At 38.3% G+C, this 22093-nt stretch overlaps 1 protein-coding gene across 2 annotated transcripts; it reads left to right on the plus strand.

Annotated features, from left to right (window-relative positions):
* Nucleotides 1–12854: 12854 nt before the first annotated feature.
* DDX59 (DEAD-box helicase 59) lies at nt 12855–22064 on the plus strand. Of its 2 annotated transcripts, none has more exons than XM_062581266.1 (9): nt 12855–12973; nt 13638–13729; nt 14240–15069; nt 17104–17271; nt 17844–17933; nt 18330–18581; nt 19490–19642; nt 20296–20424; nt 21705–22064. In XM_062581266.1, the coding sequence occupies exons 3-9, from the start codon at nt 14251–14253 to the stop codon at nt 21966–21968; spliced, it is 1875 nt and encodes a 624-aa protein (XP_062437250.1). In that variant the 5' UTR covers nt 12855–12973; nt 13638–13729; nt 14240–14250; the 3' UTR covers nt 21969–22064. The 2 variants fall into 2 exon arrangements, with proteins under 2 accessions (XP_062437250.1, XP_062437249.1); XM_062581265.1 differs by lacking the exon at nt 12855–12973 and adding an exon at nt 13209–13539.
* The last annotated feature ends 29 nt before the right edge of the window (nt 22065–22093 follow it).

The raw sequence follows: 22093 nt of genomic DNA on the forward strand, positions 1-22093 counted from the left end.
TCTAAATCCATTCTTTTCTGAGGAAATCCTAAGCATAATCTTAGGCATATAAACTTTAAAGACCAAAGCTTTACTGCAAAATTTATGATGGGGAATCTACATGCAGAAAGCGCACCGTACAAAAATAAAATGCCAAAATACTAATGTGATAATGCTTTATTTGTACTTCATCTCAGAGGAAAATAGACATGACTTAAGTTTCCAAATTGTGCATTTAGGTATAACGTTTAAATCATTAGCAAGACTTTTTAATTAAGTCTGAATGAGAATGAATACTAAATTGTGCACTTTTTCCTACTGAACTATATTCCCTTGAAGTGCATAGCTGAATTTTTTCATTCTACTTTTATAAGTGAAGAAAGATCTGAACATTAATAAGTGTTTATTTGTTGCTAGCATATACATGATTTATTAGAGGAGCATGAATAGACTTCTGTTTCCCATCTTCTGGCCCTGCTTTGAGTTTCCATTGAAGCCCATGTGTGTCTGAATGAGACCAATAGTAAACAGGGAAGAAGGCTGCGCTAAACAGCAACACTGTGGGGTCATCTAATTGTGACAGAACTATTTTTTGGAAGGGATGGTAGTACAATGGATCAAGAGAGGAAAAGAAGGGAATAGCATAGGAGACTACCTGCTGAAGGGTTTATTTCTCATGTAGCTTCTTCAAAACCTCATCATGCAATTTTTCACTGAATTTTTTATGTAATTTCTCCGTTTCCCTTAACCTACTGAGAAACTGGATGTTACTGCAAAATTTCTCATGATTACTTTAGGGAGCAGATGTAAATAGCTGGTACACCATTTAGAAAGTGGTTGTGGAAAGCGTCTATCACAAACAACCTTTGTTTTTAGAAACTTTCATTTGTACATAGTGATTCTTGATGTTGCTGAAGACTGATTATGCGTATATCACCTGAGTGCATAGAACTCTTCTACATTTAATTTGCTTTTAGCATAATTTAATCTGTTTATAGTATTTTCTGAGTAGCTTTGAAAGCTATATACCATAGAGTATATTTGATGACATTCTCTACACAAAAAATGTATAGGATGTCTAAGCCTCATGTAGAACAATTTGATTTAAATATTCCTCTATTTCAATAAAAAGAAAAATGGAAAGAGCAAGAATTATTTTAAGTGCTGCTTTAAACTAGTTGTGAGTGCATAAAATTGGCTTCCTAAATTAAGGATACTATGCAGAATATTTGTTTTTGAAGAAATAGCCTGGATGCTTGCTTTCTTCTAGAAAGCTTCAAAAGAGAAATTGCCTGCAAAAGGTTTATGTAGCTCTGTTATGTTAATATGTCCTCTGCTTGTTTATTCTTTACTGCTATGCTTCATCTTCAGGTAATCACTTAATTTACCAATCAGCAGTTCTAGATGCTTATTTATATCCAGATGAATTATAAATGGAAATATTTCACCTCTTTTGACTTGAGTAGTCTGCCAGTTTTAAGGCCTGCACTTTATTTCCAGCAGGAAGAAAAAAATTGATGGTAAGTCTGTACTAGCTGTTTACCAAGCAGGTACATAAAGTCTTGTTTTCCTGAACACAGGAGGAAAGAGTTCCTCTGTTGCTATTTCCCAGCATCTTTTAGACAGCTATTTAAATTTACTTTTTTGTTTGTTTGTTTTCCTGAGGGCTGTGCTGCCATTCAGAGAGACCTGGACAGGCTGGAGAGTTTGGCAGAGAGGAACCTCATGGGGTTCAACAAGGGCAAGTGCAGAGTCCTGCACCTAGGGAAAAATAATCCCAGGCACCAGTACAAGCTGGGGGCTGACCTGCTGGAGAGCAGCTCTGCAGAGAAGGAGCTGGGAGTGCTGGTGGATGACAAGTTGACCATGAGCCAGCAGTGTGCCCTTGTGGCCAGGAAGGCCAATGGTCTCCTGGGGTGCATTAGGAAGAGTGTGGCCAGCAGGCGGAGGGAGGTGATCCAGCCCCTCTACTCAGCCCTGGGGAGGCCTCATCTCGAGTACTGCGTCCAGGTCTGGGCTCCCCACTACAAGAGAGACATGGAGCTACTGGAGAGAGTCCAGCGCAGGGCTATGAAGATGATCAGAGGGCCAGAGCTCCTGCCCTACGAGGAACGGCTGTGAGAGCTGGGCCTCTTCAGCCTGGGGAAGAGAAGGCTGAGGGGGGATCTTATCAATGTGTACAAGTACCTGAAGGGAGGGTGTCAAGGGGACGGGGACAAACTCTTTTCAGTTGTCCCATGTGACAGGACAAGAGGCAATGGGCACAAACTGAACCACAGGAAGTTCTGCCTGACTGTAAGGGGGAATTTCTTCCCTGTGAGAGTGACGGAGCCCTGGACCAGGTTGCCCAGAGAGGTTGTGGAGTCTCCTTCTCTGGAGATCTTCAAGGCCCGCCTGGACGCAACCCTGTCTACCATGCTCTAGGTGACCCTGCTTGAGCAGGGGGGTAGGACTAGATGATCTCCAGAGGTCCCTTTCAACCTTACTGATTCTGTGATTCTGGTTTTACCCTCTATAACAGTTTCTTGCTGCTTTCTTTAGAGTCTTCTGTGTAGTGTTTTTGGCCCTTTCTCTGTTACTTCTCTTGTACTCATCCAACCGAGTGCATCTTCCTACATCTTTATTCAAACCTCAGGGAAAGCCTTATCAAATCATGTGACTCCAATCCTGTATTTGCTCTGTGTTTTTGTGGCAACATCTATTTTAAGTATTCTATGAATTCCTTTGTATTTACCTGAATAATTGGAAATGAAAGGAGATTTTTAACTCACCCTTACCATAACACTGACAAAGGTCTATTGGAAACTGATAGTATCATAAAATTTTACTAAAGATCTATTCAACTGATGAATACAAACATGAGTAATTATCGTAGCCAATTACTGCAATCACTAATTCAGGAGATCTCCTGCTGAAGCTAATGTTGATTCTAATAGGAGTTTGCTCAATTAAGAATTGCAGAATTTAACTGCCTGTCCATTCTATTAAGGTCAGTAATGATGTCTCTGTGTCACACTTTAAGTTATGAGCAAATAATTATACTGGCTATCACTCATTACCAATTCACATGTAGTTTTTTGTTTGTTTGTTTTACTTATTACAGTTATAAAGTAGAGCTCACTTGTTACGGATAGATTTAACTGACTCTATTCTTAATTTCAATCTCATAAATTATCCTTGATAAACAGCTGCACCTCAGTACCTACCCACAAGCTCTCTCAGCTGCCCTGAAACTAGTGGATTTTCTACTGCCATATGGTATTTTTAAGCATATGGCATACACAGCTGTGTTAAAGCATTAGCAAATTATCTCTGCTGTCTCACCTGGGCAAGGGCCTGGTCATGATTCCTCTTGTTAACACAAAGATTGGAAGTGTCTGTTGTAATTGTGGGTGTCAGAAGCAGAGTCCTATCTTCATACTAGCCAGTGTAGTTGAATATGGATGAAAGAAGGAGGCAAGCAGGCTGAAACCAGTTATTTAAGGAATGTTCTAACCCTCACTGCGATGGTCGCTGCTCTAGAGGCAGTCTGGCGAAGTTGGACAAAATGCATCTGGGAGTCCCTCTTCACAATTCTTCTTAATCCTCCATAATACGAGCTCTGTCCTAACAGTTGCAGTGCAGTCCTTACAGATAATAATTTACTAAGTGAGCCAAGAAACAACCTCGGACAAAGACTGCCTGCAGGCTCCATGGTGGATCAAGGAAATCATTATATGAAGCAGCAAAAGTACCCCTTGCAGATTTTGCCCAAGAGTGGACAGCTTTGGGTATATACATCTGTCTGTTTCCCCTTGGTTTGGCAAGTCTTCTCTGTGTCAATCTCTTTCCTCCTTTTCTATTTGTTCTTAACAGAAAAGAAGCAATTGCCTTGTTGGAGAAAATAATAGAATAGATTTCATTGCAATGGATCCTTGCGTTGATATTGATCCAGCTTTTTCAGTTAAGTAGTTTGCTATGTGTAGGCAACTAGTGCAACTGGGTACTTCAGAGTATCTCTCCCAGCTGGTAAGTCTCTGTCAGAGCTGGGTAAAACAGCAAGTCATGTCAGCAGAAGAGAGAATGTTTTGGGAAGCAAAAAAAATGGTGCAATTAGAGAGTGCATCCAAGGTGGAAGGCATACTGCCATGTTCTCTTCTTTTTTGCTGTCAGTGTCTTCCTGGTGTTGTGCTTGTATAATTGAGAATAGTGCTTAATTTCTTTGAGTAAAGAGATGAACTGGAGGTGGGATACTGATGCATGAACAGATAAGAAATGAGGATGAGAAATGCTATTTATGTTGTAGCTAGTCAGAGGCCAAGATTTTACAATGGAAATAAAGAACAAAAGGATGATCCTTGCAAGTTCAGAGCCAGATAATGTTTTAGTTATTGTAATACAAGGCAAGCAGTTACAAATAAGGCTTCGGTTCATTACTTTACTCTGATTTCATTACTTAAGAGAGCCTAGTCCCATGGAAATAGCCTCACTGCTGCTAGAGAACAGGTTTTCTGTGCATCAACAGAAGATTATGGGCCATCTGCATGGAGATACTGTGTGTCTGTGCTTCTGCTGGCTCTTTCTTTAATTATTGAAGACATACTGTCTTGCTTCCAACACCCTTTTAACTGCTGACTACCCTCGTGTCTTCTTGCAGAGCTGGCAGCATCAGTGATACAGTGGTCTTGTCACTGCCTTGCATTATTGCTCTGAGTTCTACTGATCTGATAGGAACTCTTTCTTCCTCCTTGTCTCTCATCTGGCTAGCAATTTTTTCCTGTGCTCAGGCTCTATGGTGCAGTAGTGTTTTATTTTCAAGTATTTAAATCCATTATGTCCAGGAGGGCTACTCCCATGCAGCTTCAGGTCACTCTGGAGCTGAACAGAGTCTTAGAGCCATGACTGAGGGTCTGAGAGCTGTGACTTACTCCTAGAGGATGGTGGAGTATTAAGTCTCTGGCCTTTCTCCTTAAATACCTAGCATGTTTGGGCTGAATGCAAATAATCTTAGAGTAACTGTTGTTTCATAGGCTCATTTAGTTCTAATTTGTGATGAACTGTAAAGCAGGTAGAGATTATTCTGGGGAATAATGTATTCTAGACAAACTGCACACAGGAAAAAGCCAGGTTAGTCAAGAGAATGACTAGAATCATCTCTTAGATACTCTGTTGCATGGTATTCTGTAGCCCTGTTCCCTCCAGTATTTCTTTTGAAATGGTCTCTCTGTGTATATTCGTATCTTTTGATTGTGTCTCTGTTTTGAATTGCTGGGATGTTTCTTCCTCTTAGGTGTAACCCTCACTGCTGCTCTTTCACAGCTCTTTTCACTGCTCAGGAAACTACCAAAACCTTCTTGCTCTCAACTCCTGGCCATTTCTTGAATGAGAGCTTCCTTAGCTTGGGCTCCAGTCTGTTGTACCTCAACTCTTACTTCTGTATGTCTTGCTAATTGCTACAGGAAGCAAGATTGCTTTGGCAAGGAACTTTACAAGATGACCATGTCCTAACAGGTCATATCACAAAAAAAGAAAAAGGGAACATTGAAATTGGACATTTGCACAGGTCAAAGCTTTGAATAGTTTAGTTCAAAGAGGCAGTTTAATATGGAAATTCTAAGCTTATGTTTTATTTAAGAATGATGTGTTAAACATTTTTTTTCACAAGCTTTTACCTACAAGTCAATTGAGTTGTACTATGAATTAGCACAGCTTTAAGTCACTGAACTGTTTAACAGATAGGATCCCATGAGTAGTGTTTAAAGTTTTCCTTTGAAATAAAATCTTGGTCATACAGCACAGAAGTCTCCTTTCACACTATAGTACTTCCAATTTATATAATAACCAAAAGATTAGAAAACATAACCATCTGGAGTAAAAAATTGTTAATCGGAGGGTTTTTTTTTCCCCAGTATAACCACTAAAAACATATAAAGTGGTAAATTGTTTATCTTTCTTAGTATAGATTTATTTTTTCCAAATTCTAAAAGCATATTTTACAACTTTTAATTTGAATTATTTTGAACCAGGCATTATCATGCTGAATTTCTTTTTGCAGCCTAATTATAAACCCCAGAAAAGGAAGGTTTGCATGGAAAGTTCTTGGCAGATCTCAGTTAGAACAGCACAAACAAAACTGCTTAACAAGGAGGCATTCATTATTTCTGTCTTGTTACCCTCTCTTATTACAGAGTCACTAGCTGTAAAGTAACTGACATTAGGATTCCTAAATATTTCTAATAGAAAGCATAGAGAGCAGTCATTCAAGAGTAGCAATGAGAAATATGTTGCATTTTTGAGGCTTTTTTTTTTTTTTTTTTAACAGTTACTGGGCTTTATCTAGCTGAGCTAATGCATTGTTTGCACGTTCTCACAGCAAACTAAGCTTTGGAAACTGCCTGAAGTTCAGAAGGACAAATCTGTTGCTTTAACGTCAAAGGTCTGTGGTCCCAATGTGTGTGTTATACCACAGACCAACAGCTTAGTGCCACAATGTCATGAGAAGTGGAGGTCTGTCTGATTAGCATCTTTAACAACTAATTGAGAAATGCTGTAAATGGATTACAGAAGCAAGAGACTCAAGGGAGGGTAAAAGGATTTATGTTTTTTGAATATTTTAGTGATATATTCTCATTTCTTTTGCTTATCTTTAATACTGTAATCTTATATATTTGTTTGTTAATATTTGCACATATACGTTGTTTTCAGGATCTCAGTTTTGATGCACCTTTGACCATGCTTGCTGATATGTGTAACTTAAAAGAGAAAACAAAGCGTTTCCTCTTTTGTTGTAGTAAAACTTGAATGACATACCAAATTTTAGATGCACCTCATAAGAGTATTTCAGTTCTATATTGATCATATTTAATAGTATGCTTTCTTACCAAGCTGCATAAGTAAAACAAACATTTATGAGAAAAATCCATCATATAATATCTAGTATTTGGTGCAATGCCAGTCTCAGACTGATGAGAAGAGCCAAGCCATGTTCTGGGAAAGCCTTCGTCTCATGGTAGGTGGGTGGGAATTTGGCTTGACTTATATGAGGGAATGGAGTAGAAGCTGTTTCCAAATGAGTCAGTACAGCTGTTCCTACTTTTAGGACTGGATTTGGGAGAGTGTTCTTAATTGATGTGCTGGTACCAACAAGTGCTCATTTAGCTGGAATTCAACCAGGAGCTCAGTCATTTTGTCTGAACTGGATTTCTCAGAAGAATATAAATAAGAGATGTACCTGAGATGTCTGAAATTAGAGCCAAGCCTTGACATGGGAAGTATTGAGAGGCTAGTTCTAAAGGCTTAAGAAAAGGACAGTTCTGGATTTACATGGACTCGGTCTCCTCTTTGTTTACCCAGTCCGTCTTCAGACTGATCCATGGACTTTGATATTCCCATATTGGGATCTAGCCTAATGTCTCATCCCCATACAGAGTAGAGAATTTATGCTAGAGGATAGGTATAAGTAACACTTAGATCTGCTATTCAGTCCTGCGTTTTTTCACTCTTTCATCTGTGCTTTTGAATATCCGTAGGGTTACACATTTATGCATATAACAGCATTTGTCTGAGAGGACAATTCATGTATGCCATGAGTGAATACCTAAGTGCAAGAATTATTTATTTAAATATATGATCAGATTAATGACAAGTCTTTTTATTGATGAAGCAAGAAAAAATAAATAAGCAAATCTAAATATTGGAATTTTAAAATACATCCTCACTTGCAAGTTATATAGGTGTTTTAACTGCTGAAAATCTAAGTAGTGTATTGGTTCTATATGACTTGATAGGGGCATGTTTTGCTATATTGATATATATTTTTAGAGAAAAAGTTCCTCCGTTTAGGGGAAGGCTACTTAGTTCCTCTTTACATAGAAATGTTTTGAAAATGATTTTTTAAAAGAATTAAAGGAGTAGAATTGCACTTGAAATCACAGTTAAATGACCTAGTAATCATTTTTAGGACTTTACAACTGATGCAGAACACTTATCCAGTGTATAATCCTTCCATTCCAAATTTCAGTGTGGTAGCTTTTAGGTTTACATTTTAGAATGGGTTTTATTTTACCATATGTCAGGCATTGTCAGTAGTCATGCAGCTAACATAAACACTATATTGTGCATGCTGGCTACTGGGACAGAAATGTAGTTGTACTAATACCAGATCCAAATTGCTTCTTTATCACTGTTTTATCAGCTAATGCTCATAAAAAACATGGACCCCTATGTGATGGGGGAAAAAAATAGCCTGGAGCAAATGACTAAGCATTATGTAGTAAGGAGAAATTTGCAGGAAAATTTAACCCTACTTCTCAAGCTTCCTAAGTTTATGTTGCTTTGGAGTTTATGGAAAAAAAAAAGTTATAAAAAAGAATGGGTGTTAACCATGTTAAATGTTAATGTCATCTTTTCATTCACTCTTTTCTCTGTGTAAGAGAGAGAAATAGGGAAGAAACTCTTCCAGGGAAGGAATAGTGAAATTGATAAACACATTTTGAAGATAAGAGAAAGTAAAAAATGCATTGCCTTTTGAACTTAACCAGCTCATATACTTTTCTGTTAAAAAGTCCTGGACAGATGGGCTACTCATTGACCAAGTATTTATTTATGTTAGCATTACAATCCTTTTGGAAATGATTTTAGCTGAAAGTGTAACGTTTTTTGGTGAACTAAGTCACAGTTCTTTTTCCCTCTGTTTTGCTTAATATTCTCATACAACATCTTTTTTTAGCTTATGACGAAGACTTCTGCTAGTGAAATTAATGCTGAATATGCCACAGGTATGCAAAATGGAGATCAGAAATCTGCAGTGTGAATCAGTGGAAAAAATTATCCACAAGGTAATTTTTTTGGATTAAACTGTTAAGTCTGCATTGAATAATCCATATATATATAGAGTGATGTTAGAGTAATTTAAAAATCATTGGGCTGTTACCAACAGTAACAGAGCAGTGGTGAAGGCTGGCATAAAGGAAGCTTTTGAGACTTGAGTCCTGGTGCTGCCTAGCTGCCAAGCCAGCCGCTACCAGAAAGTACAGGGGCTCGAAGGATCCTCTGTTCTGTTAACAGCTGCCTGTAGCCTCCAAAGGCGATAGTGGCAGCTGGCAGTCACTCAGTAGTGAGGATATCCTGAATCTGCACTCTACTCTGGCAGCAATGAGTTAGGGTTTTTTTTTTGTTTTTTTTGTTTTTTTTGATAGCCTTTCAATGTCCTGTAATATTTTTTTTATGTGAGGTTCAACTAGGGCAGTTTCAGGCTTTGTACAGAGGCAAAATAGAGAACAAATGTAATGTAGAGGAGTGTGAAGGATAATGATTAACATTGGCACAGATTTTAAAACTAAGACTTGTAAAAAGTCTTTTATACCAAGTGCCATACATGTTTCCCAGACCCTTCTTAGTACAGGGGTTTCTGCTTTCCAAACTAGCAATATTGGTAAGCTCTTTAGAGATGAAGAGGGGAATTTACTATCCAGTTTTTCAAAAGGCTTATAATGTAAATCTTCCCTTCAATCTGTCACACTAATAAATTACAGCTCTGTGCTGCTTCCATCTGTCTCCTTGTACCTGCAATGTACCAGAGCGTAAACTGTTTAGTTTAACATACTTGCTGATTAATTAGAAAGTCTTCATCTCCCAGGACATGATATGATTGGAAAGAGAGGTTATTGAGGAGGAAGGTGGTAATACACATCAAACGCAGGTTATCTGGCAAGCTGGAACTTGTGATTCCTTTTGTCTGTTGTGGATTTTCTCTTCTTTCTCTCTCATCCTTTTGTCTGGGACCTCAGGAAGGGGGGGGGGAAGGAGTGGTTTAATTTCAGTAAGAGCATGTTATGGAAGTATTGTCTTATTTTTGAAATAGACGCCTATCTAATATGCTTCTAAACAGCCTTATTAATTGGAACTGAAATCTAAGTGACAAACTAGTATTCGGCTTTTAAAGCTAATAGGTCTTCATGCCCTCCCAGAAAGAAAAATTAATTGATATGAAAGGATGGAAGTATTCTAGAAAAAGTTAAAATTCTGTGGACATATGTCAGTTCAACAATAATATCACGGAAAAAAATATCTTTGTCTTATGTAAAAAAAAAAACTGTAGAATAATCTGATCTTGCTTCTGAGTAGTAATCACCAGTTCAGAGCACATCATTCTGCATTCAAAGTCAGGATTCCTGCCCATATACGTAAGTTTGCATTTGCTTGACTGAATTTTATCTGTGATCATAACCAAGTCTTCTGTATGTCTTCTGTTGGTCCCTGTGTTTAGTATGTGAGAAAATAGATTATTGACAGCAAACTTTCTCACTTTTTTGGTCTTCAGATGCCAGATAAGTATGTCAAAAAGGACAAAGTTTTGCAGAATTCACTGATTCACTGATTCCTCCATTCTAACTAACCTTTCTTTCCTGTATTGTAATCAATGATTCATCCATGCTAGACCATTTCCTCTTTTCCTGTATCTGTTTAGTGTCCTTAAAAACCCTTGGTGAGGAACCTGTTGAAAACCTTTTGGAAAGTTGCATGCATATTCGCATCTCCCATATCTACAGGAGTGCCAAACTTTTCTGGTAACAGAAGTTTTATTGGGTATTAACAGTTGTCCTTGTTAAGCAACTTTTAATGGATTCCTAAATAATTAATGATGTTATAAGAGAGAGAGGAAAACTGGTATTTTTGATTAGTAACATCATCTTGCAGACTGTTCACTACTTTTGTTTTTTAGTCTTTAAGCAGCTTGAATAATACTTGTGACCTTTTATCTTTACTGCTGTGATGAACCTGAGTTCATCTACTAAAGGATCATTAAACGCTTAAGGAAAAGAAAGCTACTACTGTGTATTACAAACAACAGTGCACGCATGTTTTCTGTTTGGAGAATGTCACTTTGTGTTACATTTGTTACATAATAATGATATTATAAAATGCAACATATTTGTACATTTTCAGAGGAATGATCAAAAAAAATCAGAAGTTAACTAGCAGGTATTCATTACTAACAAAATATTGCTCTCATTAAATGAATATAGGTTAGAGCAAAAACTGAAAGTCATGCACCCAAAAATGAATCATGGAATACACCCACTGATTACATTATTCTTTCCACACAAATGCATATAGACTTCTGCATTTTGCAGCTCAGAACAGCAGGAGTATGCTCTATGAACAAAAATGCTAAGATTTGTTATGGTATGGACACTATTAGTTAAGCTTAGCTTTGACTCAAAGCATCAAAACTCTTCTATCATGGCAGATGGTGGCAGGTTGATTGCTTTCAACAAAGCAACATAGCATTCTCACCACTGTAAAATGAGTATGTTAATTTTCTCTGTATTCAGCTGTTTCATGTAGAAGATGGCTTTAGACCAATATTTCTGTCAAAAAAATCAACTATTAGCAAAAACTGGAAACAGCTAATACACATAGGATATTTATATTTTTGATGTGTGGGTTTTATAGAATATGAAGTATCTCTCATCATACTGAGTATTGTTGAAATATTAGTCTTTATTTAGCAAATAATGGTTTGAATTCCAGGAAATGACCTCTTAAAAACAGAAGTAAGAAAAGGAAATTAGCCTATGGCATAAAATCAGGGAGGGAAAATGAGGAAAAGAAATTCAGTGCAAGGAAAGGGAATGACAGAGGCTTAATCAGAAAAAGGTGGTGATTTTAACAAAGAATGAAAAATGTATGGAGCATAAGTGAAAGGTGCCCGGCAAATTTTCAGTTCTAGAAATGCCCAGTTAGTTTCTCCAGAAGCTCAGCACTGTCTCCTGCAATTGTGCTAAAAAAAAACCCCAAACAAACAAAAAAACCCTCTGTGCACAAACTTTGTCTTCCTACTGTGGAAATCTGCTAAGTATGCAGAAATCCAGAATACTGTAATACAAACCATATTTCAAGTAGGAATAGACTAGTATGCTACAGACCACTGCAGCCAGCTGCTGCAGTAAAATCCCAACTTCCTTGCAAGGCCCAGGATTTGTGTCTGTCTGTTTTAATGCAGTTTCCACTAGCTCCTCTGACTGTTTCTCTGGGCTGCTATCAGACTGTTTCCAAATGGGCTGCTGGTGTTTATGGGGGAGCTCAGGCAGCTTCCCTTCTCCAGCAGAAAAGGTTATTGGTGCTCACCAGCCAAAGCAGTGAGCCAGAAAGCAAATGGGCCTATGCAGGGTTTCAGGTGCTTCCAGCCTTGTGGGCTGCTGGGGGCAGCACCTGGGGGGGTGTTAGGTACCCACAAGGTGGGACTGCATCAATGGAGACTGCTTCCAGCACGCTTCCTGATCTTCACCAGACACCAGATCAGTAGTGGCCTCACCTGCAAGCACATCTGCATCCTTAGTACTGTTCTCTGTGACCTTGGTTTGCCAGGGCTGCAACATTGGTGCAGTAGTTAAACCTAGGCCTGTCTTGCAGGTCACGTTCAGTCTGACAGGGCCTTCTACCCCTCAGTGAAATGTGAGGAAGAAAAAACGTTCATTCTGGTGTTCTTGCACAGTGTAATGTAGTGACAGTATAAATAAGCATATTCACTACTGAAATTAATAAAACTAACTCATGGGGTTTGCAGATATGAGCAGCTCTGCCACTGTGCTCTTCTGTGTGTTTTAACGGGGTAAATGCCCGTGGAAAGCACCTACCTAGCCTACCTTGTGCCGGCATCCCCGCGGTAATAACATTTTTTTCTCACCGCTGCAGAAACTTGCTGCCTGTGCGCAGCGCGCGGCGGCTCGGGGGGCGAGCCGCGGGCGTGCCGGGAGAACGCGCGAGGCGGCCCCAGCGAGGGAGGGGAGAGCCGAGCCGAGCCGAGCCGAGCCGAGCCGCCCAGAGAAGGAGTGGCGCCGCCTCTCACCTCTCTGCCACGGCGCGGTCCTCTCCTCCCAGGGGCCGGCGCCTCCCTCCGCCGCGCCACGCCGCACCCTCGGGCGCCGCGGCCCGGCTGCTCCCGGAGTAGCAGCGCTGTCGCCAGCAACTCGCCTCTGCGCCCTCGGCTCCCTCAGCTCAGCGACCGCCGGTGAGGCTCGGCTCGGCTCTGCTGCGCCCCTCGCCCCGGCCCCGGCCCCGGCCCCGGCCCCGGCCCCGGCCCCGGCCGGCGTGCCGCGGATGCTACTGCGGCGGCGCGGGACGCCGCCATTTTGTGAGGGGAGGCGGTGGGAGCGAGGCGGTGTCCCTCCTCCGCGGCGCGGGCGTGGGCGGAAATGGCGGCGCTGCGGCCCGCCCCGCTCCCCGCTAACGTGGGCAGCGGGCACCGCGCAGCAGCGTGCGGTGTCGCGCCGCTCGGGAGCCCCGCGGCCGAGGGTAGGCGGGAGGGGGTGGCCGCAGCCCCGGCTCGGCACAGCAGCGCTCCTTTAGTTCACCCTGAAGGGTTCCTGCGCTTCCGGAGAGGCCGGTGGCGGGAAGCTTTCGTTAGGCACAAAAAGCTAGGTGGAGAAACCCGGGCTCCGGTCAGGCGGCGAACAGCCTCCGCCTCGTCTCGCCCCTTCTTTCTGCTTTACGTGGGTGCTGGTGCTGATTTCTAATCTTTCTGAATCGCTTTGAGTTGCGCGACGGAAAAAGAAAGCTCTCCGTAAACACAGAGGGGTTTGTGTGTTTTTAGAAAATTGATGTAAAAAGGCAGTTGGCTGTTCGGTAAACAGAGCATGGTTAATTCAGAATAGATTGTTTTACACACATTGCAGGCTGTATCATACCGAAAGAACTGCGTGCCATAAGATTTGTGGGAACCCTTAACGTTTCAGAGTCGGCTACTGAGCAGTGCACAGCATAGGAGGTAAGGGTACTTACGCACGCTAAATTTGGCTTCCTTCTCTTCCAGTGGAGACCTGGCAAACGGGTTGTGTAGGTTCTCCAACCCCCAGAAGCTTAGAAGACCAAGTTTTGCTTCTGGATCTCCTTAGAAAAAACTCCAAGGATTTAATTATGACTCTCAAAATGGAAAAATTTCCGGACAATTAGTGACAATCTAGCGAAGTTTATGTTCAGTTGCAAATGTCTAATACAGAGAATTAACTGTAGGTGGAGCTGTCTGTGTTATACCATAGTTCCACTGTTACTTTAAAATACTACTTTACATTGCATCATGTTATTAAGACTAAGATCATTTTTTGTCATCTTGTTCCATGTATGTTAGATTAAACAAGGCCATTTCTAAATAATGTCAAAAATCAAGAATCAATATCTAGGTTTGAAAATGTATTTCTTTTATTGTAATTTTTTGTGGTAACAGTAATTATTTCTCAGTGCTAGTAGTTTCTAATAGAAGTAACTGTTTTCTGTCTAGTGTACACAAGCATGTTTTTACCACGATCTCTTAAAGTCAAGAGGAGTGCTGATGAGGACAAAAGTACAGCTAAGAAAAATAAATTTTCTTCTGGAGAACATTTGTTAGAGGAGACCACAGAGATCCAAGACTGTAAGTCAGTTACAAAAGAACCTTCTGCTTCAGGATGCAGTTTGAATGAAGTTGTGGAAGAATACAGAGAACCTGTAGCTATGCCATCAGATCTTGGTGTTACTAGTACATCTTTGGGAAAGGACAACCAAAATGCTGATGAAGGCAGCTCTTTAGAAGAACCCATAAAATCCTTCAGCAAATCACAGCGCTGGGCAGAACCTGGGGAACCTGTATGTGTTGTCTGTGGTCGTTATGGAGAGTATATCTGTGACAAAACAGATGAAGATGTGTGTAGCTTGGAATGCAAAGCCAAACACCTTTTACAAGCTCAAGAAAAGGAAAAAAAGCTAAAAAACGACCAATTCACGAAAGCAGAATCTCAAACAGAAACTCTCCTTGAAACATCTTACTCCTATAAAGACCACTCCTTTATTTTAGGTTTGCAAGATGAGCAGATTAGGAACCTTAAATTGCAGTTAGGTATTTCTGTCCTGGGCCAGCAAGTTCCAAGACCTATTATTGAGTTTGAACACTGTGGTTTTCCTGAAATTTTAAACCATAACTTAAAGAATTCTGGCTATGAAGTTCCAACTCCTATCCAAATGCAAATGATTCCTGTTGGACTATTGGGAAAGGATATTTTGGCTAGTGCAGACACTGGCTCAGGAAAAACAGCGGCCTTCCTCCTCCCAGTTATTATGAAGGTTTTAAAAGAGGTAATCAAACTTGGCTTGTTTTGAGAAAGTGGTTTGTGACTCTGTCTCCAGGTTTATCAGTGTAATTGAGAATGTAATTGCAGTGATTTTTATTGAAATTCAATGGCTTATTTTATTTTGGTTGATGTGCATTATTATTTTTGAGGGGAGGGTTGTTGATAATTTTTAATGACTTTGAATGTTTTTTCATTCTGTGGTCAGGAAATGAAGTGTCTCCATTAATGTTTCTTTACAAGTAGAAACTGTGTATCAGGTTAAGTAACTAAACTCTAATAGATTTCTTAATGACTTAAAATAGAAAGTGAAAATAATTCCAGGCATTCTCTATGTCAGCTGTTGCTATCTCTTGATGTATCAGATGGCTGAAAGATTTTTTTTTTGACATTTGCATGATTTCACAGACTAATTAATGTTGTAATATGTTCAGCTGATCATCAAATAATTAGAGGAATTCAGATAGTATAATTCTCAAATCTGCTCGTTTTTAAAACAGCTTAAGCACAATCTCAAAGGGGCAGAATCAATTAAGAAAACTTCTGCTTCAGAAGGATAATGAGGAAATAATGGCAAATAGTATTCTGTGCCATGTTTAGTTTTGCTTTAATATTTTTATTCAGAAAGAGAACAAGAATATCTTTGAAAATTCTGGACCTGATTCTCACTGATGTTTTGGACTGTTTAGATACCTTTACATATATACATATTTTCAAATGAGTTATTTAAAGATTATTAAATAAACTCTTTTAATCTGCAGAGTACTGTAGCTCTCATTTTAAGAATGGAATCATTATGATTAAAGTATGCAAAACTGGTTATGAGCTTATAATAACATGTACAAAATTATGACCTCAATGAATAACACTTTAATTTCTTTACCTGCTGTGCTGTACTCTTCATCTTCAAAGTACTTTACAAATTAGTGTATGTTTCGAGAAAGAAGGATTTTGTTGTTGTTTAAAATAATTTTAACTTAAAAGAGAGGTGAGGCATTTCTGATGAATCTGGTGATGAGATAATATTTGACAGTTCCTGGCTTTTCCTCAGCTTTTTTTTTTTTTGTGTGTGTGTGTGGTGGTAAGTTAAGCTGAACACTGTTATCTAGTTAAAAAAACAGCTGAAAAAGTCCTTTTTGAGAAAATGTTCAGCTATGCACTTCCTATGATGATGCAGTGCAAGGAAACAACTTCCAGCTGTTGATCATTTTGTAAGTATTCCGGGTGACAAACAGGGAAAAAAAACAGATTCTATCCAGAAAGCTATTAAGTAAAATAGTGAATGTAGTATCGATAGATACTTTGTTGAGAGCTTTGTTGAACAGGGTGTTTTAAATGATTGATGGTCAGTATTGCTGAAATAATGTATCTTAGAGCAAGACCACTGTTCTGCCATTTGTTGTTTTAGCTCATGTTCTTTTTACTTTGTTGCTAGATGTTAACTGGAATTGGGAAACTGTTAACCATATAACTCTGCTCTATCCTAATGTTTATGCTTACTCAAAGTAGTATGTGTAATATACAGACTTTTAAAAAACATTAAGGTTTCTAGAGATTCAGGCAGCATCCTGTGTGGTGCGTCCCTGCGAAATTTATTACTAATTACTGTTGTAAATTCAGGGTGATAACTAGAATAGAAGAAAGTGATCTTTACAAACAGTTCCATGCATTGTAGGTGCTCTTTTTCTTTCTTTCTTTCTTTCTTTCTTTCTTTCTTTCTTTCTTTCTTTCTTTCTTTCTTTCTAATTGTCAGGAAGCTATTTTAATGCTGCACTTACGCATTAATTTTTGTTCTCAAAAGTTGAGTAGTGGAGGGATTGACTTTCTTGGTATGCACTGTTACAGGTATAATCCCATCCTACATTCTGTCTTCAGTTCAGATAGAAAGAATATTAGCAGTCTAACTGCATCCACAGTAGTTGCACTACCTATTTTATATTTTCTGTTGGGAGATGTAACCTTGAAAGATTTCTGCCTAAACAATAAAGCAATTCTATGTTCATCAGGGTTTTTTGTTTGCTCATTTTTTTTTTTTTCCTAGACTGAAACTCCATCTGCACTTATTTTAGCACCAACAAGAGAATTAGCAATTCAGATAGAGAAACAAGCTAAAGAACTGATGGCTGGTTTACCAAACATGAGAACAGTCCTCTTGGTAGGAGGATTACCATTGCCGCCACAGCTGCACCGTCTCAAGCAAAGTGTTAAGGTAAGAGCTAAAGTGTGGAAAGATCCTGTGAAGAGCTATGTTTTAATGATATTCATAGAAAAGAAAAATGTTACTTTTGATATATATGGACACAATATATGGCGCATTTCCTGAGGCTAAACTATCAGAAATAATTGTTAGCTCCTGAAAATTTTACAGTATTTTTTTAAACATTTGACTTCTGATTATACATATAATAACTTTATTTCTGGAAGTCTGTTTTCATGCATAATATTGCTGCTTTTAAAGTGTGAAACACACCATTTTATTATATAAGAAATTGTAACTTACAATTCCTTCTTTTTACAAAAAGTTTTGTTTTTTTTTTTTTAATGTGGATTATATTGCTGGTATTTAGAATAGCCATTAGAGTACTAAAAAGTCTGTTTCCTTTTAAGGCTTCATAATGCATTAAGTTACTTGCAGAGGTTTCAAAACTCTGACTTGAACATAAATAATTTCAACAATTATTGCCCTTCTCAGGAGTGTGCTGTAACCTTATTGTTTTTCTAGGATAGTTATCTTTTCTTTCATGGAATTTTTAATGGCTGTATTTTGTTTTCTTTTGTTAGGTTATAATAGCAACACCTGGAAGACTTCTAGAGATTTTAAAGCAAAGTTCTGTTCAACTCCATGGCATAAAAATTGTAGTAGTGGATGAAGTAAGTTTTTAGATAGTGGGACTGTTGTCTATAGAGAGGTTAATGAAGACCCACTGTGGCTGCCTAGTCAAACTGATTAAGCGTACAGAAAGTACATTTTAAATATGAAATATACTTCTTAAGGTTAAAAATTGAAATTTTATCTTATGTGAAATGTGTTTGAACCGTGCATACACTATAGGTTATAAAAGACTTGCATACCTGAGAGCCAGGGGAATGCTAGACTAGAGTGGACTAGTTGATTTTCATTTTCCCACTTGAGTTTTCTGCTAAAAATACTCCTCTATTTAGATAATTACATACTAATCATAAATGTTAAAGTTCTTATGTCAGTTCAAGTTGAAGATTCTACTGTTTATTGAAGAATCTGGTACAGATCTAATATTTTTTACTCAGGTAGATACCATGCTAAAAATGGGTTTCCAGCAGCAAGTGTTGGCTATTTTGGAAAACATCTCTCATGATCATCAAACCATACTGGTGTCGGCCACAATTCCGGTGGGCATTGAACACTTAGTAAATCAGCTTCTGCACAATTTTGTAAGAATAACAATTGGAGAAAAGAATCTGCCATGTTCTAATGTTCGTCAAATTATCTTATGGGTAGAAGAACCATCTAAAAAGAAAAAACTGTTTGAAATACTAAATGTAAGTATAATGCTTTTCTCATATGAACAAATTAACTGTGTCTTTACACACCTGTGTCAGGTTCTCACCCTTGATTTTAATCTGTATATAGTGAAAAGATGGAATGAGGTTAACTGTACTAACTAGTTCAGTAGTTCTGCAATGGAAGAGCTTTGGCAATTTTAGGGATTTTTCCATCCCTATCTCTCATGTCTCCTTTTGTGCAGCAGCCAGTTGCATCCCTCACTGGCCCCAGTTAAAAATGATCTGATTTCTTTTCTTTTCTTTTTTTTTCTTTCTTTTTGGTGATTCACAGTATGGTACCTCAGAGAGTTGTACTGGCTTATCTGTGAATTGGAGAGGACTACAGCTCTCTTAAGCAGTTATAGCTGCCTTATGGTCTGGGAGTGGTTTGTCATTTTAAAAGTTGTGAATGAAATTGGTGAGAAAGCTCATTTAGTTCTTTGTAACCTTCTTGTGAATATTCTGTTTATCAGTAATAAGGGCCTTAATCCTGTATGTATTTTTTATGAGTACTTGGGAGAGGGGCAAATCTTGGCTGAGGTTATGCAAGAAGTAAATGAGTCTTTAGCTCACCTTCAGAATTTACAGAAAGCCCAAAATACAAGGTAACATTTACAGGAACATAAAAGAAAGCTTCTAATTCAAAAAAAAAAAAAAAAAAAAAAAAAAAAAAAAAAAAAAAGTGTAAAGATATAAATATGGGTTCTGATTCCTTGATGTGCAGATCTGTGTACTTTTAGTGCTGATATCTTGTTCCTTCTTATCTAAAATTTAAGAATATTTATCCATTCTAAAGCGTTGTTAATACTACAGAGATAATGAGCAGCAGAAATTGAATCCAAGTTGCTGATGATGAGCGATCAACTGTTATAGGACCTTTTTATAAAAACTGTTTAATTATACAGGACAAGAAACTCTTCAAGCCTCCGGTGTTGGTATTTGTGGACTGCAAACTAGGAGCAGATTTGTTGAGTGATGCTGTTCATAAGATTACAGGATTGCAATGTATATCCATGCACTCTGAAAAGTCTCAGGAGGAAAGAACAGAAATATTACAGGTTTGTGTCTTCTAAAGACAGATGGATTTAATAGATTTGAAATGGCTAATCTTATTTTTTTAATAGATGGTTTAATTTGAATTAGTTAGGTCATAATTTGTTGTCACTTGCAGGATGATTCAGAATAATACAGAATAATACATCGAAACTTTTGCAACTACAGTTCTTGGTTTTCATCAGGTGGTTGTTCTCTGGGAAGTGCCTTATAGCATATTTACTTCTCTATTAATTTCATTTCTGTAGTAAAGCCTGGAGTGTTGTCGGAGGGACAAGCAAAATTATCTATAATAATTCTATTTTAAATGTAGACAAAAATTGGGGACTATTTCTTAGGTTATTTGCTTTGGATTAGGAATTTAAATATACATTTAATTTTAATTGATGTTTTTTTAATTAAAATTGTGTTTTTAGTTTCTCTCTAAGCAGTTCTTGGTGAATGATGTTGTGTGTGACTCAGTTAAGAACATAGGGGGGCTTTTTTCTTCTTTTCTTTTTTTCTTTTTTCTTTTTTTTTTTTTCCTTCTGCAATAGAATAATCCCATTGGGCATGTTTTGATGCTGTGTAACCAACTCCGACCAGTGCTTGGAGAGGTCCAAAATACAAATAAGGAAAAAAAATAAGAGAAGTAATTTCTGTTTTTCTCCCTTGGCAGGGATTACTTCAAGAGAAGTATGAAGTTATAGTAAGTACCGGAGTCCTTGGACGAGGACTTGACCTTGTCAATGTGAAACTGGTAGTAAATTTTGATATGCCTTCCAGTATGGATGAATATGTACATCAGGTAAAAAACAGAAAAACAAAACCAAACACCCCTACAAAAAAAGTTGCATGAATTATTTACCAAAGCATTCTTTTAAAAAGCATGCTGAAGTGTACCACATCTAACTATGGAAATCAAAATATACAAATATAAAGATGGTTTCTGTCTTAGGAAGATTGTTCCTGTAGGAAAGTAAAGAACGGTGCTTTACTATTTCTACTCTAATTCAGAAAATGAAGCTTTTATGCAAGAGACATTCAGTCAAGACTGATACTGCTCTTCAGTCACTTATATCTGCACTGTTATTTCTCTCTGCTTTGTGCTTTCTTACAGTGTTTTGCTTATATAGAAAGCAAGATTTACCATACTTCTAATATCTTTGAGAATAAAAAAGGGCAAATATCCTATCTTTCTGTGGCAGCTCATCTGTGCTGTGGGATATGCATGTAATACAGAAAGGAATTTAATCTTGGATTTTCTCTGTTCCCTTCTCCCATCCTAGTATCTTTCCTCTGTGTGATTTTTCTGTGATGTGTCTGAAGACTGTATAAAAGAAGGAAAAAAAAAGTGATATGTGGTATGCATGTGTGTATATATACACAACAGTGCCACTAGCAAGTCAAGAGAACAGATTATTCCTCTCTGCTTGGCAGTCATAAAGCCACAGTACTGTAGTATAGCATCCAGTTTTAAGGTTCCCAGTACAAGAAAGGCTGACAAACTCAAGGCATTTTGGAGAAGCTTAGGGAGCTGATGCATGTGCCGTGGAGAGAAGCTGAGGGAGCTAGACTTGTGTGGGCTGGGGGGAGAAAAGGTTCAAAGCAGGGCTGAATTGTCTTTCAGTCCATAGTGGATGGTTATAGAGAAGATACAGCTAGACTCTGCTTTGAGATGCACAGTGAAACGATGAGAGGCGGTGGTCACATGTTGCTTCAAGAGAAATTCTGACCTGACCTTGTTCTCACGGCAAGTGGTTCACTAGTGGAACAGATTGCCTAGAAAGGTTGTGAAATCTCTGTCCTCGGAGATACTCAAAATTTGACCGGTGAGGTCCTGAGCTACCTGATCTAACTTTGAAGTTAGCCCTGTTCTGAGTAGGAGACTGGATGGGATCACCTTAAAAGGTGCTTCCAACCAAAATTATAACTTTGTGCTTAGGGGATGAGGTACAGAGATTTGGCCTTGTCATTTATATTAGTTGTTGAATACCTAAATCTATTTTATAACAAAAAATAAGCTTTAAGGAGACTTGAAGGAGTTCCATTTAATATTGATAACTGAAAATGATTTTTTTTTTCCAGGTTGGAAGAGCAGGGAGGTTGGGTCACAGTGGAACTGCAATTAGTTTTATCAATAACAACAGCAAGAAGCTCTTTTGGGATGTTGTGAAGAGAGTAAAACCAACAGGCACCATTCTTCCTCCACAGCTACTGAATTCCCCATATCTCCATGACCAAAAGAGAAGGGAACAACAGAGACTTAAACAGTTACAGAATAGTCTTGTAACAGGAGACAATATTATGGACATTATTAGAAAACATGACAAAAATAATTCTCAGAGGTAATAAAGGTGCATTTATAGCTATGTTAGGTAATTATAATGAAAATGTGATTAGAAAATAAACATGAAATTATGTCTTGTATTTTACTTGATTTTTTTAAGAAGCTTATATATATACAGTTTTTTAAG

This window comes from Rhea pennata, chromosome 8 (assembly GCF_028389875.1).
Source record: "Rhea pennata isolate bPtePen1 chromosome 8, bPtePen1.pri, whole genome shotgun sequence".
Taxonomy (NCBI): Eukaryota; Metazoa; Chordata; class Aves; order Rheiformes; family Rheidae; genus Rhea; species Rhea pennata.

What these genes read in the sequence shown, in the direction of transcription:
- DDX59 (XM_062581266.1), top strand. Translation starts at nt 14,251, where the DNA reads ATGTTTTTACCACGATCTCTTAAAGTCAAGAGGAGTGCTGATGAGGAC. An exon ending in AAAGAACAGAAATATTACAG is followed by an intron (nt 19,643 to 20,295) that starts GTTTGTGTCTTC and finishes CTCCCTTGGCAG; the next exon opens with GGATTACTTCAAGAGAAGTA. An exon ending in TGGATGAATATGTACATCAG is followed by an intron (nt 20,425 to 21,704) that starts GTAAAAAACAGA and finishes TTTTTTTTCCAG; the next exon opens with GTTGGAAGAGCAGGGAGGTT.